Here is a 27,717-nt window from a genome sequence, read left to right as displayed (position 1 = left end):
GTGTGTGAGAGCGAGAGAGCGAGAGCGCGCGCGAGCGAGAGAGAGAGAGAGAGAGAGAGAGAGAGAGAGAGAGAGAGAGAGAGAGAGAGAGAGAGAGAACCTTAGAGCACAGTAAAAATACTGACAGCCAGGCAATGGTGGTGCACACCTTTAATCCCAGCACTAACAAGGCAGTGGCAGGTGGATCGAGGCCAGCATGGTCTACAGAGCAAGTTCCAAGACAGCAAGAGCTACACAGAGAAACCCTACCTTAAAAAAAACAAAACAAAACTGCCAAAGAAATGTTCCCATTTACCACAAAATTGCAAGCCAGTTAGCTAAAATGGTAATAAAATGAGGTTTGAAATGCAAAGATTACATCTTTCTAAAAAAACAAAACATAGTGATTTCTTGAAAAAGACAGAAATCCCAAAGCTTACATTCTTTTTAGCTGTTACTTGCTACTTCAAGTGAGACTGAGGCAACCCTCACCATAATGAAGTCTAAAGAGCACTGCTTCTTGCTACCACATCGAGCGAGATACTTCACCCTCAAAGCACAGCCAACAATGAGAAACTTGAGAATACTTATCATACCTGTCCATCCTCAGAAAGACTTTCTCTTTAACTGAACAAGCACAAAATGGTGCTAGCTAGAGATATCACAACCCTGATGCTTTGAGAGTATTCTTTAACATCTTCACTTTGATAACATGCAGAAAAGCTTTTTCTATCAAAACAGTTAGAAAGTTTATACTTAATAAATCTACAAGAGGAGTTTTAATGGGCATGCCTAGTCTGCTATGAAGTCAATGAAACATCACGTGCACTGTACCTCATATTCTTTATGTGTAAAAGCACACTGTGAGCACTCCAGCTTCAGTTTCACACATCAGCATATTCTGGCATATACAACTTCAGCATCCGTAGTATGAAAAACCGGTAACTCTCTAAGTCACTCACACTCAAAAGTTTCACACTACAGATTTCAATTTTGGCTTAAGGGTACTCAATGGGCAAAATCCAGGGTATACATCCCCAAAACTAGAAAACTCTGAAATCTGAAATACTCTGGTCCTGACCATTTCAGAACTTACGTTTCAAAACTCCCTGAATGATAAATTAGCAAACATACTTATGCAGCAACTGATAAGGGGGAGAGAAGGGAGGAAAAAGTAATGAATGAATGAATGGGAACCAATTTACATACCTCTGGTATGTGAAGAGATCTAACTTATCATGTGGCTTCTAATAAAGGGTTTCTATTATTGTGATAAAACACCATGAAAAATAAACTTGGGGGAGGAATGGCCTTATTTCATCTCTACCTGCTTTCTTATGCCATCCAGGACTGTATCAGCCCAGGGTAGCACCACCCCACAATGTGCTGGGCCCCCCACATCAATCATCAATCAGAAAATGCCCTGAAGGCTTATCCACAGGCATGGTAGGAACATTTTTCTCAGGGCTCACTCTTCCAAAATGACTCTAGCTTGTGCCAAACTGACATAAAACTCGCCAGCACACCAAGCAAATCAGCAATTCTGATCTTTTCCAATTAGACAGTTGTCCTCAAAAGATGTGTAGAATTGCCACCTGAGGAGCAGTCTAAAATGGAAAATCAGAAACAGTGGGCCACTTGGATACACTGTTGGTTGTCTGGTTATACAGTTAGTCTTAAGGTCAGGGGAGTTGGGAGAATGGGTCTGAATGAAAGAGCATACTCTCTACCTTACAGTGATTCTCACAGAATTTTAATAACTACCATAAGAATCCAACAAGAACCAGTCAGAATTTAGGCTTTATAATCATCTATTTCATACTCATTTGCTGAGGACCAGAGATGCTCTGATCAAAGACAGTGCCATCACCATTGCCAGGACAGGCTCCAAAACTACTGTGAAAAAACAAAACAAAAACAAACTTCTACACTGCATCTAATTCTCTGGAAACTTTCATGTTTTTGTTTTAGACAAAAACACAAAATCCCCCTGGGAACAACTTCTCTGGTAGAAATGGAACTCTCTGCCATCCTTCCTCATTCCAGACAGGTCCTGACTAACTCTAACTCTACTCTTTGAGATTTGTTTCAGAGACCCACCCTGGCACAGACCATGGATGATGACCTACATTCTCACTTCCCGCCTACTGATGTGAAGGCTCATTACAGCAGATTAGAATCACCAAGTGTGTATTTAATTTTAAATGGTCCATAATGACTGGGCAGTCTTTCTCCTATTCCTAGTCAGCTCCTTTTCCCCCTGCCCAGGTCACTTTCCAACTGATCATCTTTTGGTTCTGATCTGCAACACAGCTGCTCCCATGTCTGCAACAGTCTGGGCAGCCTCACTGCATCCAAATATCGTCTACAGTCACTAGTAACAAATGTGCTAATTTTTAGCAGCAGCCAATTTAAGATAATCTAAGTTTTCATTTTATTACTGCATTTAGTCATTTTTTCATAAAAACAAACAGTATACTAAATTACAACAAGCACTGAAAGCATAAATTTTTGGCTATGTTAACAAGCTGACAAAAAGCAGATGTAGGAAGAAATGAAGAGAGAATGTATCACTTAACACCTACAGAACACTAGTATTGATAGCTGGAAATCAGCAACACTCAGTGTACAAACTCTTATCAACTTACAGCTGTCACCAATTTTGATGAAGAGTGCAACAAGCCTAATTTATTTACCATTCATCATCACACGCTGCAACTGCAGCTGCCACTGCCACCAGTGCACTGCTGCTTTCCCCACCAGACTCAACCCTACCTATCTCCTTTTTAGAACCAGAGTGACTACATTACAGAGTGCACCTGGCTGAATGCACATATCTCCTTCCAGAAACAGAGTGACTTGCTGCAGGGTGCACTTGGCTTTCTAGATACAACCCTCTGCAGTTGCCCTTTCTGTTCAGATCTCAGGGAGAAGCAAGCTCCAGTTTCCCTTTATTCTGATTTCCACATACAGACTTTACATCTGAGTGTAATTAAGCCTAGCATTCCTGTCTGTTTCTGTTACTGGACACACAGAACTAGAAAGTGTGTTGCTTCCCATGTGAAATCTGCAGTCACACGTGCACTGAGTGTGGGCACAGGGCTTTTTATAACTTTTTGTTTTCCCTCTCTCCAAACAGTTTTGAGTCATCCATGGAGAGGTTTTCTTATAGGTAAGGCCAATGGAACTGGAAGAGCAGACTGGCTTCCACACTGCCAGAGTGAAGGTATGACGGAGTTCTACTGTCACAGAGAGATCAGAGCATTGCTCTCTTCTTAATCCATATCCCTGTCCCAACTAGTGGTCAGTCAGGACACCAAGGAGACCAGCACATAGTTTCCAACAAGAACTTCAAGCTATGGCAAGCTAGATATATTGCTTCTCGGTGATCATGCATGTGTGTGAAGGTGTATATGGTCACTGGAGTCCAACTGCAGCTCTCACTCCCCTTGTCAGGTAGTATACACCCATTTTCTGAGACAGGTCTCTGGCCAAGTAAGCCAGGCTGGTTGCTCAGCAAATCCCAAGGATCCTCCTGTCTGCTTCACCAGAGTTGTGATTTCAAACAAACCACCACATCCAGCTTTGCTAAGTGTGCTTGGTACTGAATTGAGATCTTCATCCTTGCATGGCAAGAACTTTGCCAACTGAGCTATGCTCCTGTCCCCAGGAATCTCCAAGTGCTATCCAGACTCCACAGAATATTTTAAATCTTTAGAACTTCTAAAGACACCTTTTATATTAACTGAAATTATTCTGGAATTTCAAATTTTGCCTCCCCAGAATGTTAATGCTGTTTTCTTTTCTTTTCTAAGTACCCATATGCAGCTTGGATGAATATTTACAAGCATTAGAATGTGTGGGGTATGCAGCAAAGCCTCCAGATTCTCACACGATAGTTCTCTGGTTTAGCAGAACACAAATGCTTTTTAAGATTCATAGTAAAGCAAAGTATTCTGGCTTCAGGATGAACCTATAAGGGCCCAGTTGAAAACAGAGGTTCACAATCACAATAACTATAGTACTTGCTCCAATGAACAGAGTAGAAGAACCCAGTGCTGACAATCGCCTCAATCCTACCTTCTCCCCAGTCACTTCCCAGCTGCCACCCAGAGCAGGTGACCACAGATTTAAGGACAAAAGAAAATTAAGAAAAGCACACAAGATTTTCTGAGATAAGCATAGAATCTGTCTCCTCAATTCTTAGAGACATCTTTTCTGTGAAGAGTCAGTTATTTGAACAGTCTGGTCTCCCAAGACTCCTGCCAGCCTCCCTTGCTCTGCTACAGATTGAACCGAGACTTAAACACCTCTAAGACACACAAAGTCCTGCCCTAATCATTTACCATACACACATTAGCAAGTATTTTTCAGGGTTAGACCCAAATATAAAAGCAGATCAATAAATTAGAAACACCCTCCTTAAGGCAGAAGTTTATCAAAAAATAAGAAGATAACAGGAAGGAGGAGTCTGCTCCACGGCAGACTTATTCATCCATTACAGTGTTTATGCAAGTAATTTCCTGAATTTGTCCGAGTGCTAGACAACAGTTTTGTCCGTGGATGGCAGTTAACAGAAAAAATAAAAAATATACTGTTGCTAATAAAATACCAGTGTACACCAGTGCCATCTGCTTTACACAAATCTGAGTCTCACTACTCTAAAGACAGCTAGCTGCTAGAGTTCCCCAAGTGTGTCTGTCATCTTTTGGAAACCAGCAAAGTTCAGATATGGAGCCTTTCCTGAAGGCCATGTGGTCAGAGAACATATACAATGAATAAAATCTCTAACCCAAAAAGCTAAACTTCCCATAAATTATTTTTGTTCTTTTCCCAGATGCCTGCAAATGTAGAGGGCTCACCAAGATCAGATATACAAACCAAGAGGTAAGCACACCTGGTAGTTCCACCTGTGAAGTCAGCCCACTCCAATGTGTGCTCCTGCAAAGGGCACTTTTAAGTCATCTAGGTATCAAAAATCACATCTGCAGATGTCTCAAACAGCACCCAGGCTCACTGCTTTTCTGAAGCTGGCCTAACAGCAAGAGGGAGAGTCCTTACCCATACATGCTGATTACAGCTGGGAGTCAAGATCCTGAATTAAGTAACAGGTTGGGGCTCAGGACTCTTAGCTGGAACCACAACTCAGCCTTGTTTCATATCCTTTTTGTCCTGCTTTCCTCTGCCCAGGCAGGCTGTGTTTCTGTTACCCTCAGATTCAGCCCCCATGGCCATCACTCCAATCCAGGATCCCAGAAGACCACAGCAACAATGCTATCTATTTCCTTTAATCCTAGGGTGCTTCAGCTAGCATGCAGCATCAACCCAGCTTTAGTCTGGAAAGTAGGCACACATATTCAGGTAGCAATTGAGCAGAAAAGTAATTAAAGTCCCCAAAACATCATTGAACCCAAACTTTCACTTTCTTACTCCTTAAAATTACCAACTGAGATCTGCTGTATTGCTCACACCCTGGCCAACACACATCAGGTACAATATTCACCTAGCATACAGACAATCCAGAGAATCAGTGCAGGAAGCCACTACTCCTTAATAGTATGGGAAGACTACCATAGATGAATGGCAGCTCAGAACAAATCCCCACACATGAGATTCTTTCTATCTACCTCAGCTCAACGCTTAAGCCACAGAAGACACAATTCTGAGTTCTGACTCCCCAAGTCATTCCTGTGATGACTCCTACCACTGCAGGGTATAAAGGTTAACAGATTACTAGTTCCTGCCACCAAATGTAGAATTCTTTTACAACTGTGTTGTTATGGAACTTTGAGTGTTAAAGCACTTCTACCATTGGAAAGAAAAAGACTAGTCTAATCCATTCAAACTGCTGTTTTGCTTTTCTTTATATCCCTTTAAAAATCCAAGATAAGAGATTATCATCCTCTCATAATTCCTATACAGACCGTGCTTTCATTTTTTTGCATCTCTTGTTAATTACATGACATTATCTATATTAATCCTATTCAGAAAGAACTGATAACTTCAGTTACAAAAAGAAAAGATGGAAACTTTACATAAATTGCTTAGCAAAAACTTAATCGTATAAAGGCAAGAATAAAACAGCTTCAACTGCTATTATGCCACTTATCAGCTTCTCTAAAAGGGTCAGTTGGTATGTTTTAATAAGACTAATTAAATACTTTAACAATGTTACTGAAATTTCGTGGCTCTTTCAATAAATTTCAACCCTCCTGTATAACATGTTTTCATTTATTAATCTCACTTAAAATGCAAAGAACTGTATAAGAAACCAATTGACACTTAAGAATACCTCTTGGTTAATTCTGATTAAGTGGGTTAAAAGCAAAGAATAAAGACCACCAGTGACCCCTGACATAATTAAAATTACAACCTTCTATCACAACGTGTTAATCCTCTTATCTGAGCATTTTCCATGGTTTTTTTTTAACATGTGACTTGTTTAAATATATTGATTTTCCTAGAAGGTATTTTTATATTTATAGATACAAGTTGAACATTCCAAAGAAAGAAGTGTAAATTTTATGTTCAGGAACACTGAGTGAATTTATGCAAGGCACTTTTGGTTCAAGTAGTAAACTAGAACAGTGTCTAAAATACTACTTTTGAAGAAAACAAACAAACAAAAAACCCCTGCATTCTGTCACAAAATAAGGTAATGCACTAGTCCTGCACTCGCTTTTGTCACAGCCATGCCAACCAGCAAGGTCCCTCTAGCAAATCCTCTATGAGCATACCAAGGACTGTTACAGTCTTGCAGAACTGGTTCAGGTTCTTGGGTTTCAAGCTCTTTCTTAAAAAGCAAAGTGTATTACAGTACATGTTGAGAGCTAGTGTGACAGGTGAGTGGGTAAGGGTCACTTATGCTGCCAAGTCTCACAGCCTGAGTTTGAGTCCCTGAATTCACATGGTAGAAAGAGATAACTGAGCCTCATAAGCTGTCCCCTGAACCCCACACATGTACAAGCACATACACATACAATAATAAAATCAATGCAAAATGCAATAACATCAATGCATGTTGATATTTAAGGACAAGTCAGCATAAATATGAAAAGAAGGATGCTGGGCATGGACTACCCTTGGTTCAAATGCTACATCTGCACTGCTATGTAAGCTTAAGCAATTAATTCTCCCAATACTCAGCCTCCCAGTTTGTAAAACAGAGAAAATAGTAACACCTCTGCTTCCTAAGGTTGCTGGACATAAGCTATGAGAAAAATCTAAAATGTAGTAATCTACCAGTAACATTTTAGCTCATGTTTCATCTTTAACAACAACACTGTTAAGACTTTTTTTTTTTTTTAAAGAAAAAAGAAGCAATTAAAAAGTAAAGACATAGCCACATGATGGTGGCATACATCCTTAAACGCAGGACTTGGACTTGGGAGTAATGCCAGTCTGGTCTATAGAGCGAGAACAGCCTGTACTGAGGACACTGCTCCAGGACAGCCAGGGTTAACCAAAAAAAAAAAAAAAAAGTCTCAAAAACAAAACAAACAACAAAAAAACCAACCCCAAAGTCATAGTCCAGCTACATGGAGGAAAAATGTAGAGCCCATAAATTCCCATCTGTGAACATATTTCTGACAAGCCAAATATAAGCATATGCTTCCAGCAACACTGTAGTGAATAAACTAACTCCAGCACTGGAATACTACATAGCAATGAGTTACCAGCTGGTGCAACAAAACCAGTGAATCTCAGGTGCCTTATGCCCCAGGAAAGGAGCCAGACTCCAAACAGACACATTTAAGGGCTGGCAGGGACAACACAGACCCTGTTTGATGGCACTATCCTTTGTTATCATAATAAAGAGCTCACAGACTATTATAACAAAAATACTATTTTAAGTGGGAGAAAAAATTCTAATCACTGGGAAGAAATGCATTTCAATGTGTATTAGGACATCTTTCCAAGTTTATCTTTAAAATGTATCAAGGTTGGCAGAATGGCTCAGGGGAAAAAATGTTGCACGAGCTTGTCAATCTGAGTTCCATCCCCAGAACTCATATGATAGGAGAAAATCAACTCATACTACTTGTCTTCTGACCTCTACACATACATTGTGGCACTTGTGCCCTACCCCTCACAATGACGATAAAATTTCTTTTAAAAAATGTACCTGAACTTATTTAGGAGTGTCTTAAAAACTCCTGGGAAAATAAATGCTAAGGACTAGGAAGATGGGTCAGTTGGAAAGTGCCTACTAGGTAAGTCTGAGGACCTGAGTTTGGTCCTGGGTACCCAGGAAAAAAGTCAGGTAAGGTGGCATACATGTAATCCTAGTCCTGGGGAAGTAAATACAGGAATGGATCCAATGGCTCACTAGGCAGCCATCCTAGCATAAAAAACCCACAAACCCCAGATCCCAGTGATTAATCCTGCTACAAAGTAAATAAAGCGATCCTGAAGAATAATCGCTAATAACCTAGGTATGTGCATGTGTACTCTCTCAAACATAATAAAATTAAATAATTGGAGAGCACACTACGATTAAAGACAAAACATGAAGAGATTTTCTTAGTGTAGAGGGCAATTCCATGGTTTTAACTTTCTATCACTGTCCAACATGTATGGCTGCATACTAAACTGCAACACTGATGACTGCATGACTAAACTGCAACATTGGTGGGCTACATTACTATATTGTAGATGGAAAAATTATACTCAGGAGTAGGTCTAGGGATAGGAAAGTGGCTTACTGGGTAAAAGGCTTTTGCTGCCAAGCCTGAGTACCTGAGAACCCTCATGGTAGAAGGAGAGTACCAACTCTAAAAGCTGTTCTCTGAACTATGTAAGAATGCCAAGGCATGCATAGGTGTACACATAAAAGCATGTGTGTGCACACACACATGCACCTCAAATGTAAAAAAGATACAAGTCCACTTGTATGGCACTGCACAATTCAGGATGATGTGCTATTGCCAATTTAATACTTTTACCCAAAGCAGACAAATAGTTTATTTTATAATGTAGTTTTTACAGAATATTGCAATCATTCTGATTACTGCACACAAAAAAATCAGTACGAAACAATTTCAGTGGCTATTTCCTAGCCTTTGGGTTATTAGTGTGGCCTTTAACCCAGTCCTACCTCTAGTCCTGTGTATAAGGCATACCAACACTGCAGAGTCAAGCTAATGGGTTATTGAATCTGATAAACCATCTCTTCCTTTAATGGCTGTTTCCACTGTGTTTAGCTGCTCTTGTTACTGCTGCAGATGGGCATTCATTGATATGATTAAATTTGATGGTATGATAATGTATGGTAATCATGATTAATCAGAAACCCAGAAGCAAGTGGAGGATGCTGGGTATTATGTCATCTGCATTTTAAACTGCATTCTCTGCTTGCAAGCCTGACAATATCTGACAGCTGGAAGGATCTCCTACCACATTCTCCTGCTACTACTCAAAGATCTGATAAGAGGAAATGTCCATCATCCCTTCCCTATCTTAAGTGGTAATAATTATAAGGCAATGCAGCCATGTTGTAAAAACTGTAAGCACTCAAAAACAACACTTTCCTTCCTGGAGAGCATAGTCTTGATTCTCATCAGTGAGGCTATAATCAGAAAAGAAATGGGATTTGCTGCAGCAGTCTCTCAGACATGATTTGCATGAAATAGCACTCAGGACCCAGCCAGGAAGCCCCGATCATCAGCACCTGATACCACGAACCACAGTATGCCCAGAGCCCTGCTGCATATCAGCCTCATTTGCCAGGTCAGGCCAAGCAATACAGCCACTACTAAAGACTAATTCCAACTTAAAAGTACACACATTTTCATCCTGAATTTAAACAAAGAACAAGAAATCATTCGACAGCGGCATGAAGAAAGGAAAGTGGACACAAAGTCCCACCCCTAACCAAGAAGCTATTTGCAAGTGATACCTGCTGGGAGAGGAAAAATCAATTTTCTTCAATGAAGTGTAACTGGGTTTATCAACCACACTCCAGGTCAAGCCCCTTACCCAGAAGACACTATGGTTTTGTGGTGTGTGTGTGTGTGTGTGTGTGTGTGTGTGTGTGTGTGTGTGTGTGTGTGTCTTACTGAGTTTTTGTTTGACATCTGGTTTTACTGTTTTGTGTGTGTGCTTTAAGAGAGAGAACTTGAAGTTGGGTGAGTAGGAAGATGGGGAAGATCTAGGGGAGGGGAAAGAATATAAAAATATACTGTACGCAAAAAAATTTAATAAAGAAAAATTTCCACAGCCTACCCGTATGTTGTTGGTCACCAGAAACATCATCAGCCTAATACATCAGTGCAAATTTGAAGGACTGAAACAGCTTTATTATTCTGTCAGGAAGCTTTAAATCAGTGCTTCCCAATCTTCCTAAAGCTGTGACCCTTTAATTCAGCTCCTCATATTGTGGTGACCCCAACCATAAAATTATTTTTGTTGCTACTTTATAACTGTAGTTTTGCTACTGTTATGAATCATAATGTAAATAACTGTGTTTTCTGATGGTCTTAGACAATCCTGGTGAAAGGGTCATTTGATCCTCCCAAGGGGTTGAGACCCAAAGGCTGAGAACAACTGCTTTAAATAGAGATTTATATATAAAACAGCAATGGGACTCAAAATAAAAGTTATCAAAGTAAGATTTACTACAATTGACATTTTAGCATTGCTGTGAGCAAGCAATGTCTTTTCTAGAACAAACAACTAAAAAACTATACTTAAAAGACTCACAACCAACCATGGTAATGGCATACAAAATAGGGCGTGCTGTCTCTGTGCAGTGAAACCAGAAAGATTTTTAACATGAAAACAGAAACACAAGTTGAAAGTAGAATTCAAACAGAAACAAAGATAGAAAAAAAGACAGGACCTGTATATAAGGTAAACTAGTTCTTCCTATTATAAAAACAAGACACAAATGTGCTGTGAATTGACACTGACAAGCTCTGGTCCACGCAATGAGCACTGTCTGCAGTGGTGGTTACTAACAGGCACAATGGAGACCCTATGACCCCTGCCTTTGATGCTACTTGTTCTTCTTCTAGGGCCTGTGAGCATCTATTACTTAAATAACAGGTGTACATTATATTCAAAAGACTAACAGTGACTCAAGATAAAGGAGAAACATAGCTGTTCTCTGATCAGTAACAACTGAGATATAATTTATATTTTTAAGACATTCTTAAGTCTGGTCTGGAAATTAAAAAAGGAAATCCAGTGCATAGACCTAATTTTTAGCCTGAAGCTTAAATCACAAAGTACTAAGGAATACTGTACATGTGTGGATGGGGTTAGAAACCATATCCATGTGAAGACAAACATGACGCATAAACCATGACCCAAGTGCCTCTATAGCAGTTCTCAAAACTAAGTACTTAAAACAGGACCTTCTTAGAGCATTTCTCACCTCGACAACTAAGTGTTTGTTCTAATTACCTAATAGTCACTGTCAATCTTACACTAACCGCCTACAATACATTAAGAGTGAATATCTAAAATAATGCTAAGTCATTGCATGCAAACGGACTGTTAGGCTGATTGGCAGGCTGTGCATCTATGTAATGGAGGCAAGGCTGAGAGTAATCTGGGCTCAAGCCCCAGCACCACTCAAAACACAACAACAAAAACCGTATTACACCAGCAAATCTAGAGGAAACTGTCACTAAGAAAATTTTCCATCTACTAGTTTGTTTTTACCCAAATCTCCATCATTTGATTTTTACCAATAAAGACTGGAATTAGATGCTGGAATGAAAACCTGCTAGCTCAGGGAGGAAGAGAAAACACATAGCTGACCTTCCTCCTCTGCCCTTGTTCCAGAAGCCTCTCTTCTCCTACCATAACAAACAAGTCTCTTCAAACCCAATGTCCCTCCCTTCTACTTACTGTGTGTCTATCTGTCCTCCTGACTCTCTTTTACTTTCTATGGTTTTTTCTTTTTCATTTTTTCAAGATTTATTTATTAATTATGTATACAGTGTTCTGTCTGCATGTCTGCTGCAGGCCAGAAGAGGCCACCAGATCTCATTACAGATGGCTGTGAGCCACCATGTGGTTACTGGAAATTGAACTCAGGACCTCTGGAAGAGCAGTCAGTGCTTTTTACCTCTGAGCCATCTCTCCAGCCTCTATGGTTTTTTCTTAAAAATTTTATATTCACCTCTTGTCAACATGGTTATCTGCCCTGCCTCTTGACCTATGACTGATTTTATTTAATCCTGTTTACACTATTCAAGTAGAACATTCTTGGATTAAAGGTGTGTGCCAGGGCTGAGCTATACCACAATGAGAAACAGGTTCTTCCAGTAAATAACGCAATCTGGGGGTTCACAGTGTGATCAAATATCCTGCAATACACTAGTTCATAGTCATTTCTGAAGTCTTCATAAAATAGCCAGTAAAAATGGCCTTTTAAGATAGTGCTGTTACCTCTAGTGGGGAAGAGAAAACTTGCTCAGGCTGAGTGGTAAATACATGCATGCATCACTGTCCTTTCCAGACCTGGAGCTGGGGCCACCCTTACCCATGTCTGTCCTGTCTGATTCCCAGTGAGTGAGGAAAAGAGAAGAATTGTTTTTAGTTCAGTATGTACCTCCTAATCCTCTGGTACAAGTTCAATGTATCACTGAAGTTTACAAAGCAAGAAATATAAAAACTTAAACATCCTTTCTTCTCTACACTACTCACTTTCACAAGTACCAGTAAACTCTCAACTCAAATGTTGTGTTAGTTTCCTCAAGCTGAAACATTCCATTGTGCAGGAAGCTCCTTAAACCAAAGGGAAGCAACTCAAAATAGCTTCACAAAGTTTCTGAAACTGACCAGATTCAGTAGGCCCGTCCCTGCCAGAGTAAGCAATAAATACTGAGAGTCCCCTCACAAGGAACTGAGCTTCAAGGAAGACTCAGGAGAAAAGCTGCAAGGAAGACTGAGACCAGACCAGCTGCCTGGAAGAAGCAGAAAGCAGCAGAGCTACCTGGAAGAGGTTTAGACTAACTGAGGCATCTGAAAAAGGAACTCTCCAATTTGTTGAGCCACCTGCAGGCTGTGCAGTGTGCTCCAGGCTCCCAGATTTTTGTGAGATGACACACATAATGGAGTGGACTTTAGTCAAGCAGCCATCTTTGATTCATTTCTGCTCCAGTAAGTGATTCCTGACCCATATTTTTTTTAAAAAAGATTTTATTTATTTATTATGTATATAACATTCTGCCTCCCTGTATGCCTGCAGGCCAGAAGAGGGCACCAGATCTCATTACAGATGGTTGTGAGCCACCATGTGGTTGCTGGGAATTAAATGCAGAACCTCTGGAAGAGCAGCCAGTGCTCTTAACCACTGAGCCATCTCTCCAGCCCCTGACCCATATTTTTTAAGTAACCCCAATAAACTCACTGTTTCACCAAAGCTGAAATTAATGGTATCTACACCTTGGTCTGTGTGGAATTCATATTTGGGGTGAGTAGACATATGTATTCCATCTCCCCAGGAAACATTTTGTCACACAACTCTACTAACTAACAGAAGAAGCAGCTATGCATTGTGTGTGCAGCACTGCCCAAGATAACATCTATCCTCAGGGAGACGAGAATGCATATATAGAAGAGATCCACTTGGGAAAGATGAACAAAATAAATTTGACTTTAGTTAAGTTCTAATTCTACTTAAACTGGTACAAAGACTTCCAAATTCAAATCTAATTTTACGCACCACGGAAAAACAGTGAATCCACTACACCTAGAAAGTCTAAATTTGGGTTCTTAACTAAATAGTTTATCATTTCTGTGTAGTCTTTGTGCGCATGTGTATGTGACTTGATGCTAAAGATAGAACTCAAAACTTTGAACAGCATTCTACTACTGAGCTATAATCTCCAGCCCCTCCTCCTTTTTTTTTGAAGCAAGGTCTTGCTATCTAGGCCCAGGCTAGCACCTACCTCAGGATTCTCTTACCTCAGTCTCCCAAGTGCTAGGATTATAGGCATGTGCCACTGTAAAGAGATTATGGGTCATTTTATAAAGCAAGAGTCTGTGTAATAAATACTGTCTCTCAATTTTTAAGGAAGGCTGGATTTGATCTGCAGTGCATATCGCCAGCAGAAATAAATGGTCAAAGGCTTAATTAGGCCACAATATTGTTTTTGTTGTTTTTAATCATTATACTCAGGTATTAAGGAAAGATCCAACTTGGGCTTCATTTAATTCTTCTTGGTTCGTAATAGTTGTGAACTGCCATAAAACAGATCCTTGTCTAATATTTATAATATCAAGTTTATATTCATGGCAATCAAGCTTAAAATAGTGGTAGAGGGGGAAAAAGGCCTTTTTTGGTTGTTGTTTTAAAGTTCCAGTTTAAATAAATGTCAGAAGACAGCCCTGAGTTTATCTCCCTTCCAAACATGTTCTCAAGGATTTAAAAAAAAAAAAAAAACAAACCCATGGTATCTCTGCTATACTTGAAAAAACAAATCCCATATTGATTTCTCTGAAAGACTAAAAGAGTAGCTGAAGCCCTGCATATTTTCAATTAGCTCACCATGACTTAGCTTTTTTATCTAGTCGCTAGTCCATGTCACATAAAGTAGACATGTATTAAGACAGTGACCAACAAAGACCTGCAGGGTTTCTTTAGTTATCCACACAGCCAACATCTAGCCCAGCTACTTTCCAGTACAGGCTGCCACCTTCTCAAATGGAAGGAGGGCTCAGAAAAAATAAAGTGTGTGTGTGTGTGTGTGTGTGTGTGTGTGTGTGTAAAGGCGGTTCAGGAGTTAAGAGCACTAATGTCTCTTCCAAGGGACCTGAGTTTAATTCCCAACACCCATATGGCAGCTCACAACTGTCTGTAACTCCAGAATCAACACACTAAACAGACATATATACAGACAGACAAAACACCAATTTAAAAAAAAATACAAAAGAGCAAATGTTTAACACTATTAAATGAATAAATTTAGAGATCAGGGAGAAGGCTCAGAGGATATGGTGATTTAAATGAGAATTAATCCCATAGGCATATATATTTGAATGCTCAGTCACCTGTGAGTGAAACTGTTTGAAAAGGATTAGGAGATGTCAGCCTTGTTGGTGGAAGTGTTTCTTTTGGGTGAGCTTTGAGATTTCAAAAGCCCACCCCACCCCAGGCCAGGTCAAGTCTCCACCTATCTCTCTCATCAGGATGTAAAGCTCTCAGCTACTGCTCCAGTACCATGCCTGAATACTTCCCACAATGATGATCAGGGACTTACCCTGTAGGCAAGCCCCCAATTAAATATTTTCTTTTGTAAGTTTTCTTGGTCATGGCATCTCTTCACAGCAACAGAACAGTAACTAAGGCAGAGAGTAAAGATGCTGGCCACTAAGTCTTACAACTGGAGTTCCAACCTAGAACCGACATGGTAGGAGGAGAGAACCAATTTTTCTTCAAGCTGTCCTCTTACCTCTTAAGTGCTAAGCTTTCATTTACTCTAGTAATATTCTTAAAACATGAGGTTCCCCCTTCTAATATCATATAAAATTCTATTTGTACAATTGAAAAATAAAAGTGAAAATTGTAAATTACTAATTTCATATTGATAAGCACATTGTTTCATAAAAATATTAAAATACATGCATTTCTGAAAACCAGAATTGCATTTTTACATCAAATTCTAGCACCATGATGTGAATTAAACATGAAAACAAGACCAATAGCAAATTTCACATAGGCCTGAGGAAAAGGAAGCAAGATTTCCTTAGAAGTACATGGGAATGATACCATGGCAGCCTGGAGGACACAGTCATTCACAAATATGTTCTGAACAGGGATTGGTAACCAAAAACAACTAATCAAAAACTAAATTTATACAATGTAAACAGCAATCTAAGAAAAAAAACTTAGCTAAATATGAGAATAAGGCCAGAAAGAACCAGTTTCAGATGGTACCACAAATAATAGCTGCAAAGCAAGAGTGTCTAAAAATTACTCCAAACCCTGCATCCAACAATGTACTGTTCAGTGGGCTTGGTCAGTAGGCAGGCTCTCCATCTAACCTGTCTGGGGCTACCAGACATCCATTTACTGCTCACCATCAATAGGCCACACACACACATACTCACTTCCCTTTTCCTATCCAAATGACATTAGCATTTCATTGTCTGAACTAATTCCCCACAGTTCTTAAGAAGAACAATATTCAGGGTTTTAATAAACAAAAAATTCAAAGAAAGTAAAATACATTTATTTACGCAAATAATGGACATTTTTCTTTTAGTTACAGATAAATGACAAGAAGCACATAAGTGTGTACTTTGGTTCATATCTAAATTTTTTATTTAAGAACAGGAAACCTGTTGCTCAGGAGTACTCCCAGCTCTTTAATAACTAAGCACATCATTCTTATTTCCTGGAATCTGACATAAACTCACAGATGTCCCATGCCTGTAAGATGTGCCCTCAACACAACCATGACAAAATCAGAATTCATACTCTTTAAGATGAGAGAAATTCTGCTGCGAGTCTTGATTCAGCAATTGTATAGTTAAAACTAATTTCACTCTCAAACATCCACTGACCTTAAGGTTTTAAAAAATATTTTCCATTGCAGAGACTGCAGTCAACATTCACCAATGCCCACACTGTATCTGGCTGGGCAAGTGCAGTACCAGTATCTCTCAGTCAGCATGTGCTTCCCCCCTGCCAGAAAGAAGAACAGCTGCTACTCACTGGGAATCTTTGGGGTCCCACGGCAGGCCTCGGCTGGCTTGGAACTGGCAGCAAGGGCACTGTAAGAAAACACCTTGCATTACAATCACTTAGCATCAGACTAGATGGGAGGAAGACAACACATGAGATCTCACACAAAACATATACTACATATACTGGGCACACAGTAACATTAAGTTTAGACTATACCTACACACACTTGGTACTTTTGATAATTTCATAAGAGGAGAGGGGAGGGTATTTTTGGCCCCAGAATAAAACAGCCCAATATGAAGCTTAAGTTCTAACAGAGAATTACTTTAGAATTAAAATATTTTTACAACAAAAGACGATAATCGTTTTTTGAAATTAAAAGACCTAGTTTCAGTGAGATGTGACATGGTAGGGTACTCTTATAACCCTACCATTCATGAAGTCTGAAGAAGGAAGACTGTTACAAGTTTGAGGACAGGCTGGGTTACATAGTGAGCATAAGACCAGTCTGGCTTACATAGTAAGCCCTGCCCAGTTATACAAATTGAAATGTGAATCCTATAGAATCAGAAGAGAGGAATAAAGAGGAAGAAAAAGAGGCAGGAAGAGGAAGGGTGAAATGATGCTTGTATACCCTTACAGAGAATGACAAGGAAGTAAATTACCATGCTGAAACTTGCAGGTTGGTTTTATTTTCAAAGTGGTCAAATTCTCGCCAGTCTACTAGATCAAGAAGTCCAATTGTTTTAAGAGGATATATCATGGTAGCAAAAAATAAGGGCTAAGTCCTTAGGACAAAAGCATGTGCTGCCCTCTTTGAAATGTGCTGCACATTATACTGATCTCACTGACCAGGATTTGGAAGAACTCATCACTGTTGTGGTATAGGAGCTTACAGTCAAACATGGTGCTAGATGCACCCAGAAACCTCTCATATGATCACCTAAAATGTGATACATTTGGAGAGGTCTTTAAAGAGGTCAGAATGATGAGCACTAATCCAACCTAACTAGCATCCTAGAGAAAAGGAGAAATGCAAACACCTGCTCACAGAGACACCATGTGAGAACATGGGGAAGTCATCTGCAACCCAAGAATTGAGCCCAGGGGAATCAGCCTGCCCATGCCTACACCTCTTGGTAGTGCTTGTTACAGCAGCCTCAGTAAACTATTAATTAAAGTTTTAGTACAGCACATCTTTAATAAAGAGGACTCTGGGAAATGAGAAATACTGGCACAAAAATGCACCTGAAGAATAAGTCCAATCACTTTAAAATAGTGACACACCAAACTTTTATTTTCTACAGTTACAAAATGAATCCCATACATTGAACTGTATCAAGATTAGTATAATTAACATCACACTTTAAAGGCTCAATGTTAACTGATTGTGTGGGCCATCTCACTATCTGATCAAAGCAAATGTAACTGAAACTTCCTCTTACAGAATGTCAAACTAGCAGAAGTCCAAGCCTCCTTGAGAGTCTATTCCAACACAAGACTTACTGTAAGAAGACACATAGAAGTTAGGCATCAAAAGGGAAAGAACATGCTATTGAATAAGGAAAAAAAAAAGTATTCTCATCTCAAAAGATAATGAAGGTGAAGAAAAGAATGACACATTTAACAACAGACAGACAATATTTTTAAATCAAGCACCACATATAAAACACCGAGCTCCGCTACCAAACCATTTATAGGAACTAAACAACTCCAACACAGCCCAGTAAGAAATCAGGAGACGAGAGCTGATTCTAATGAATGGGTTTATTAACATGACCTCTGAGGAGCTGGCAACACTGACCAAGTCTCTGCCCTCTTTCTTCAAGAAATAAATAGTATACAGAACTCACAGAGGAAGAGCAGGGCATGGAAGCAGGTGTTTCAGCCCAATCCAGAGAGCAATAGGATCAAGACCCAACCCCTCGCCAGGTACCACATGGAACAGAAGGAAACTTAAAACTTCTGATGTTTACATCAGTCTAGTTAAACCTTGTACCTAAAAATTTGGTATTTATTATTTATGTAGCATCTTATGTATATAACAGAAGACATTTTCAGTTTATTACAATTGTAAGGATGGATATCAGAAGAACAACTCAAGTGTCCATCAAACTGGTTTAATTATATTACAATGGAGCAGTCTTTTACCCTCAGAAAGAAAACAGACTAATTTATAAAAGACATGAAAGGGCTGGGGAGCCTATCTTAGTGGAAAAGCACTTATCTAGCACCCGGCATTGGGTAGGCTCTGACTTCCAGCACCACGTATATACACACATGCAAACATATTCATATAATTACTCAGCTTATATGCTAATAATGAAAAGATTTTCAGCGAGAATGTAGAGATAATTCAGTGGTTAAGAGTGCATGCTGCTCTTGCAGAGAACTCATCCTATTCATAGCCCCATATTGGACAGCTCACAACCACCTGTAATTCCAGCTCAAGCCATCCAATACCTTTGGGCCTTCATGGACAATGCATACACATACACATACCTCTACACAGATACATATATGCAAATAATTAAAAATAAATTTATCTAGGCATAGGGATACACACCTTTAGTTCTAGCACCCATAAATCAGAGGCAGGCAGCTCTCTGTAAATTTGAGGCCAGCCTGGCCTGATACAGTTTGTTCCAGGCCAACCAAGGCTACATACTGAGACCCTGGATTGATGATGGATGGATGGAAATATTCTTTTTATTGTTTGTCTTGAGACAGGGTCTTACTATGTACCTCTAGCTGTCCTGAAATGATATAGAATAATAGGCTGGCCCCAAACTCACAGAGATCCACCTGCCTCTGCCTCCCAATTGCTGAGATTAAAGCCGTACGCTTTAAAAAGTTTTTTAAGTGTACTTAGCTATTAACACAGAGAAGTGCTAGTTTAATCTGTACTTTGCATGTAAAGGCACTCAGCCTCTCCCAAGAATTGGGGCTCCAATTTAAGCTAATTTGCAAAGTACTGAATCAAATATTGCTAGGACCTCATATGTGCCCAGCAAGAATAAGGTTTTCTTCTCTCCAGCATCAGGTACATGAAACACAAGGATCAATTAGCATCAAAGCTCCTGGATTCATGGTGACCTTAAATAGCTTCAAATGGACTCACCATTTACTGAGTCCATCAAGCTCCTTGATGAGGGATCTGCATTTATTACTTTCCAGCCTAATAATTTCTAGCAAGTGACACCATTTAGTCTACAGAACATTCCAGAACCTTTTTACAGCTTTATTATCTTCCAATACTATCGTACTTCTAATAGGCTGAAAATCTATGCATCTTACCAGCCATCAGTTTTCCACTGAAATTTACAAGGAACTATCTAATTAACTGATGCTGGTACAGGGCAACTATTGAGTTCAATTTAGGAAACAGAGAAGACATGGTGGGAGCTGGAGGGACATCTCAGAAGTCAAAGTATGGAAACTAAAGTTTAGATCCCTAGCACCTACAGATGTTACATGGGTATATAACCTACCTGCAATCCCAGCATTGGGAAGGCAAAGATGGAGAATGCCCAGAAAAAGTTAGCAACTTGACTAGCCAAACTGGTGAGCTCTTGGTTTGGCAAGGGACCCTGTGCTTTCTCTCTCAACTTATGAAATTCCTTTACCTCCTGAGCTCACCAGAAAGAATCAGCAACACTGTTCCTTCCTCAGGAGCCCCTAAGTGACGACGATTCCTCCCATTCTTCCGGACAGGTGGTCTCCTTTCCAATCCCACTGCAGTCCCAAACCCAGACCTCAGGGCACCTAAAGCTCTTCCTTTACGTTGTAAAATCAGTTCCTGAGTCGTTGCCACCATCTTCCTAGCTCTCTACCCCAAGCTCACTGTCACTGCATGAAGACGCCATCCTTTCCATGCAGCTCTCAGCACTCTACCTCCGTCTTCCTCCAGGACCAGTTTCAATAATTACCTCCTCCTCTGGGGTTTTCTCTTCACAGGACTCATCAAATTTCAGGACTAGCATATCCACTATTCTGTGAACACAGCTGTTCATAACACACCCAGAATAACAAGCACAGCCAGTGACACACAATATTGTGCCAATTCTCGTCTCCAGTCATTCCTTCCAAATGTGGGGCTCCCAGAACATGGCTTCAAGACTTCTCTCTTCAGACTTTCCCACGTATTCTACCCCCAATTTGCTCACTAAGAAAACTTTTGCCATCATAAGAACTTATCTAAGATTCTGCATCCTACCACCATGCACACAAGGCCACCTTCTGCACTCACACTGCTGTCCCTGGTCCCAAGCCTGTAAATTCCCCATGCCTACTCCTGGCACATAGGCTCCTGCCAGGATAAGCCTTCCGTCTCACCTAGATCAGTCATGTTCCCCCTGTGCAGCTAGCCCTTCCCTAAGTGTGGGATGTGACTCTCCCTGCTTGAACCTTTCTCAAGCCTTCTTCCCATTCCCCAACAACAAACATAGTGTTTTAGAGAACACAATGGAAAGAAAGTCTGTCAGCACACATCAGAACCTTCCCATTCTGAGGACAATTTAGTCAGGTTCCTTCCTACCACTTTCATTTCACAAGCCACTAGCAGAACTGAGGTCTTCCTACAGTCCAGGGCAATCAACAGCCTGCCCAGCAATGCTTCTTCAGCTCCCGAATCTGCCCCCAGCAGCTCTGCCAGATTCTCCTGCTCTGATTCATACCTCTTCTCTATATCCCTACACCTCTGCTAGAGTTCTAGACCAGTGGATCTCAACCTCCTAAGGCTGAAACCCTATAATATGCTCCTGTTGTGGTGACCCCCCACCATAAAAATTATTTTTGTTGTTACTTCATAACTGTAATTTTGCTACTGTTATGAATCTTATTACAAATATCTGGTAACAGGCAACCCCTGTGAAAGGGCTGTTTGACTACTCTCCATAGGAGTCGGGATTCAAACTGAGAACCACTATTCTAGACCCTCTATACACGAGCAATGCCCAATTTGAATCATTAGCCCAGGTCATTTGAAATGGCTCAGTTGCTCATTAGTCACTAGCACCCTCCCAGATTCTCAGTCTCCCTCCCCTATTCATCCAATCCACCTGTATCACATGCAGCCTCTCACTGCCTCTTCTGCACTCTCCTATGACCCCCAGCAAGCTAGACACACACTTCTCCCTAGGTGTCCCATAGTCTTCCCTTAAACACCCTATTGGTGCAAAAGGCCCTGTAGATCCTGACCATGAATTTTAAGTCATCATAAATAAGTTCACATGCATCCTTAGTAATCAAAATTGGGACTACCATCATCAACACATTTTTTTTTGCAATAAAAAGTGTGTATATTCCCATATAGCACGTCTCTATCCATGCTTCAGGAACACTTCCTACAGCTTGCAGATTATAGAAAAAAAAATTTCTTGCAAAAAGTCACTGAGATGCTCAAAGAGTATCAGTCAGTTGGGGTGAAGTCAGGAGAACATGGCAAATAACTCAAAACATCATAGGTTAATTTATTCAATGTTGGAAGCACAGGTTGTGCAGTATAAAATCATTATGGTAAAGAACTGGGCTTTCCCACTGGACAGTGCAGCTGTAAGCACTGCATTTTTGTTTTTGTTTTGATTGTTCTTTGTCTAGCCCTGGCTGTCCTGGAACTCACTCGTGTAGACCAGGCTAACCTTGAACTCACAGAGAGATTCACCTGCCTCTGCCTCTGCCTCCCAGGTGCTGGGATTATAGGTGTGCACCACCACTGCCTGGCAGACATTGCACTGTCAGTGCATCTCCTCATTTGCTGGCACATGTCTCAGGTAAAATGGCTACACTGAGGCTCACAAGTTATAAAGGAGCAGATGGCCGCAGACAGAGAGCAAACAATGATTATAACCTTTTTGCTGGAGAGTACTCTACTGCACCCTCCCGGTCCAACCACAGAGCTCATTTTCATGCACTATCACGTACTATGAATCTTTCACCACATCATAATCTAATCAAGAAATAGTTTGTTGTTGTTGAATAGAACTGAGACAAAATGAAGTTTGTTTGTTTTTTTTTTTCCAGTCAGCTCATGAGCAACCCACCTATGGAGCCTTTATACCTTTCCAGTTTGCTCAAATGCTAAGTGACTATTGAGCAGCACACTGAGCTCTAATAGTGCCCGTTTCAACAACTTCTCTGTCATCACTGTAACTTCTGATGTCTTATGCCATGCTCTTTCTTGATCCACCACTATACTGTGCAGTCACTAGACTAGTGGCTTTGGGGCCAAATGTGTTGTTGATGTTTCCAGTTGTCTCCACAGTGGCCCATTTCTTACTCAGGCAAGAGAATCACTACAGGATTTTTATGGCCTAACATCTTTTCCATAGTATAAGGATCAAATAAGTAGTAAGAAATCATTAGTAAAAAAAGAGCAAAAAAAAAAAAAAACCAAAAAGCATTAGAATGATGCATAAACAGAAGCACAGAAAAATGCATTCTACTGGCAAAGGGCCAGTTTCAGCTATGTGAGAACCACAATTCTTTTTTACTCTAGCTTCACATACTATAACCCAGGCACTCCTCCCAGTAAAAAATAAGTCCTTACAGTGGTCCAGACAAGCAGGACCCTATGCACTTCCCTCCTTTTGTCACCCCACAAAGTGTTGATCGTGTCTCTCTTAATTACTTCAAATGCAAGACTTGTGCTCACTACCAACAACAGCCAGTCCTAGTAGTGTGTACCTCTCTAAGACGTGTGACCATCTTCCCTCATCTGTATCCACTCCCCTCCTGAACTCTGCTCTATTCTTCCTCTTCATCTGGATCTAGATGCCCCACAAGCCCTATTTACCAACCCTGGGTGCTGATGGACTGCCTCTGCCCACAAAGAAGCAAGAACATGAACAGAACTCTTGTCTGCTCTGTTCTCCAACAAAGCCAAGGTGCCTGGACCAGGTGAGACAGACACAGGGGCAACTGTTTCAGAGAAGCTGCTCCCAGCTCCAGTACCTTTTCTGTCATAGCAATACAGTTAACAAATGGATGCTAGGCTGGTCTTTCTTTTCCAGATAACATAAACTAATGAGACACACCAAGGACCTAAGAAGAATACTCATCACTTCCAACATTCTTGCCACGAGACATATAAAGTAAGCATTTAGACCCTTTAACAACTACCTCCAGGTGGGCCTCACACTGACAACGGCACAGTATTTCCATCCAATCACAAAGTAAGAAACAGACATTCTGAAGAAAGGCAATTATAAGCCAAGTTAAATTGTTTCTATGCATTCTTACAGACCTGATTGTGAATCTGCTGCTACTGTGGTGGCTTTGTAAATCTGCTACCAAAATCCTTCAACACATACCAGGAAAGAACACGCACCTTGAACAGGGGTCACCACTGTCCCCTTGAAGTGTGGATTGATATGGATGTTCTTGGGCTGCTGAGGAGTCACTGGGGGAGGTGTCAGCATCATCCTTGGAGTCTCAATCTGGGGGGGCATGTGCACTCCTTGAGGTGGGGAGGGGTGATGCGGGTGCTGTAAGGGGAGTAGAGGCTGCAGCTGCTGCTGCTGGAAAAGGCTTCTGATTGGCTGCTGCTGAGGTGGTGGCGGTGGTGGAGGAGGCTGTGGCTGTGGAGGAGGGATTAATCTTGGAGAGTGAGCCTGAAAATCACCAAAAGAGAAAAAGTAACAAATCAACATTTAGAAGAAAACTGAAGTAATGCTGATGTGTTACCACGCTTATAGCCATTAACTTCTTAGAAATAAGCTTACATTAACAACCTGTACATAAATTGTTTGTACACAGAATAAGCTGTGCAGCACAACCAGTCCTTGGCGAGGAGAGAAAAAAAATGACAGCCCAAAGCACACAGCATAAATTCTGAAAAATAAAATTCAACCCAGAAAACAAAACTGCCCATAACAAGCAAAGCTACCCATAGCTTCTAAGCACAGCTAGCCCTGCCTTTCCTCGAGGATACAGGTGACAAACAGGAGAGAACTCCAAAAGCCTGTCTTTAAGAAAGGGTCAGGGCTACAGAAAGCTTTGAAGCCAAGAAGCGGCTTTGGGCAAGTGTTATGTGGGCCAAGCCTCCATTGCAGAAAGGAATGTATTGTACAGAGAGAACAACAAACAAACCACAAATGGAGAAAACCAAGAGAAAGGCCTTCCTATTTGGTCAAAAAGCAGGAGAGAGGGGTATAGAATGTAAAAGCAGATGCTAAGAGGACTAGAACCAAAAATAAACAAATAAATGAAAGCATAAAAGTGGCTCCAACCTGCTACAGCCCCTATCTCAAGTCTCCACTGGAAGCCTGGACAGGAAGTAGCAGTCTACTCCTGACAATGCCAGAAAGTTGGATTCAGACGATCTGACTTCAAGAGTTTTACTTCTATCCACAAATCAAATCAGCTATGCTGCCAATTAGTAGTCAAAATATTCATAATTCAGCTGTCTAATTGGACATTTTTCTGGGGATGAAGCCCAATTATAGAGGGCCTCTGTGTTCCAAATGAAAACTACAACACACATGGCGAGGAAGCTCCAATGAAGCCTTCTCTAATAAAGTGAATGCTCATCATGGCAGATGAAAAAGATCAACACAGGTCATGGCAAAAGGCAAATAGAAGAAACAGCCCCAGTCTGATAAAGGACAAGGAGAGACTTCAGTGGAAAAAGAAGATTATAAAGTTAAATTGTATATGCCCATTGGTGGGCTGTCTTTCCTCAGAAAGGATGTTCCTCAAGACACAGGAACCAATAAACCTCAACTCTCCTATTCTCAGAATTGAGGACACACCTTTCTGCCTTTATGCACACAAGTGTGTAGTGCACAAAATTGGGAAATTGTTGTGTTGCTGAGCTCACTGAGAGGCTGCCACTGAAACTGGAGGGTGCCTCTTCCCCATTTCAGATCCTAGTAGGTTTGCTGCCCTCTAACTTTCTGACAAAGAGGGAAGAGAACAGCAAACTGCCCAAGACTAAAAAACATCAAGTTACTGAGATATATAATAGCTAGCAGGTAAACCATTTCTAACAGATCTTACCATTGTTATCCTATGATATAAAATATAAAATAGCTAAAATAACCCACAGTGTAAAAGACAGATAGGAATTTTAGACGTGGGGCGCACATCAATCAAGAAAAAGTTAAATTGGAAATGCTACGTAATTTCCTTGGCTAGTTTCTGCTGGATGCTGTGAGCCCAATTTAAATGCACGGCTGCTGGTCAGATTCAGTCTAGCAGCTGTTTGGTGGCCATGCAACCCACCAGGTGGTCAGTCACACCAGGAGCCTAAGGCACAGCTACTGTATCAGAATGCGGGTTACCTTTGCTTTCTGACTGCCTGTCAATATTACCTCCAACTCTCCCTCCACTCACCTCCCTCACCTGTAAATTGAAAAAAAGAGTTCTGTAGCACTTGTGATGATACAAAACCAGGCTGGATAACTTATTTACCCTGATGGAAAACCAACCAACTGTGTGCAAAAGAGCTATGTACTGATGTCACAAAACTTTCAAGTGCTATCATTTTCTTCTTCCCTTGAGGTACATTAAAACTAGATTCATACAAGACCAACAATCACCCTTTCTACTGCATCATCTCAACAATTAATGGCACCCGAAGCATTGTTAACAAAGGCCAAGTGTAGGCAGCAAGCCTCAGAAGGGTATGTGGTATACACTAGGGACACATCTTGCATTATGTTTCTTCCTAACACTGACTTCCAAAGGAGAAAGCCATGAAGTTTACCTCTAGCTGACAAAAGAACAACAAACACTATGACTCCTATCTTTGCTTCTGAGACATCCCAGAAGACATTTATCCAAGTTTAACTACATAATTCAGTCTCAAGTCATGAACAGCTTTATAAGATACAATAATTAAGAAAAACTGATACTAAAGGGAAAATCTATATATATAAAAAAAAAACCACTTTATGAGTATGGCCTAGAGTCTATCTGTATTAACATCAGCATATCAAAAACTTGAGAGGGTGTCACTGATATAAAGGAGAACAGCAGGGTTTCATTGCAGCCACACAAGCCACCAATGGAAGTTCAATGAAAGCACTGAGGTGAATTTTTTTCTAATTTATTTTTATTTCATGTTCATTGGTGTTTTGCCTACCTGTATGTCTGTGTGAGGGTATCAGGAGCCCTGGAACTGGAGTTACAAACAGGTGAGAGCTGCCATGGGGGTGCTGGAAATTGAATCCAGGTCCTCTGGAAGTGCAGCAAGTGCTCTTAACCACTAAGCCATCTCTCCAGCCCTGAGGTGGATTTTTTAACTACCCAATAATAGAAGGAGTAAATCTTTAAATTACAAATCATACCATAAACCAAAACTCAGAACTTCAACCACTGCTTCTACTGCTTCAGTGTCATTTTAGAAAAGGTGAGTGTGAATTGTGTGACTCACAGGAGTGTTTTTATTGCTCCAAAACTGTTAAATACAGCAATAAAACCCCATACTTACCACAACAGGAGGCTGTGTAGGAAGTAGGGCGGGTCTGTGCTCCTTCATCCTTCCCCTCTCACTGTTCTCTCGCCTCTGGTCTCCCATTCCACGGCACATCAGAGAGCCTCCTCGCCTTCCTCCCCGCCGGGAACCATAACGTCCCTGCTTATGCTGTCGCTCTCTTTCTTCAAATTCAAGCAATGCAGCTTTGGCTTCTGCTGAAAGCTCTATGTAAAAAGATGAACAGGTGTTAAATGAAGCCCATACTACATATATCTGTTGAAAGAGAACAGTAAGAACCAAGTAGCAATCTCTCAAAACATGAATCATCTATCAATCTTAAAATGCTTTCACTTTCACAGTGTGCCAAGTGAATATAAAAAGCAGCCAATATTTACAGAGCAGTACAGTTGGAAACTCTCCTCCTCTACTACTGGGATACAATTAGACCAGTAAGAAAATGCCACTAGCCAGGCATGGGAGAACATACCTTTCTTTAGTCCCAGCATCTGGGAGGCAAAGGTACGCAGATCTACATTGAATTCGAGGCCAGCCTGGTCTACAGAGTGAGCTCCAGGGCAGTCAGGGCAACCCAGAGAAACCCTGTCTACAAAAACAACAACAAAGGAAGGAAGGAAGGAAGGAAGGAAGGAAGGAAGGAAGGAAGGAAGGAAGGAAG

At 40.7% G+C, this 27,717-nt stretch overlaps 1 protein-coding gene across 4 annotated transcripts in view; it reads right to left on the bottom strand.

The window, feature by feature from the left end:
- Rbm33 (RNA binding motif protein 33) overlaps positions 1-27,717 on the bottom strand; it is a 111,450-nt gene that overhangs the window by 40,057 nt on the left and 43,676 nt on the right. For all 4 annotated transcript variants that reach the window (XM_005367457.2, XM_026789380.1, XM_013353889.2 and 1 more), the window contains 3 exons: positions 27,057-27,265; positions 23,952-24,234; positions 16,652-16,710 (listed from right to left, as the gene is read on the bottom strand). In XM_005367457.2, coding sequence (XP_005367514.1) covers positions 16,652-16,710; positions 23,952-24,234; positions 27,057-27,265 — 551 coding nt within the window. The remainder of the gene's footprint in view (positions 1-16,651; positions 16,711-23,951; positions 24,235-27,056; positions 27,266-27,717) is intronic.

The sequence above is a fragment of the Microtus ochrogaster genome, unplaced genomic scaffold (genome assembly GCF_000317375.1).
Source record: "Microtus ochrogaster isolate Prairie Vole_2 unplaced genomic scaffold, MicOch1.0 UNK18, whole genome shotgun sequence".
NCBI classification, from domain to species: Eukaryota; Metazoa; Chordata; class Mammalia; order Rodentia; family Cricetidae; genus Microtus; species Microtus ochrogaster.
The sequence above is the reverse complement of the archived record's forward strand: the minus strand, read 5'-3'. Positions and strand labels throughout refer to the sequence as shown.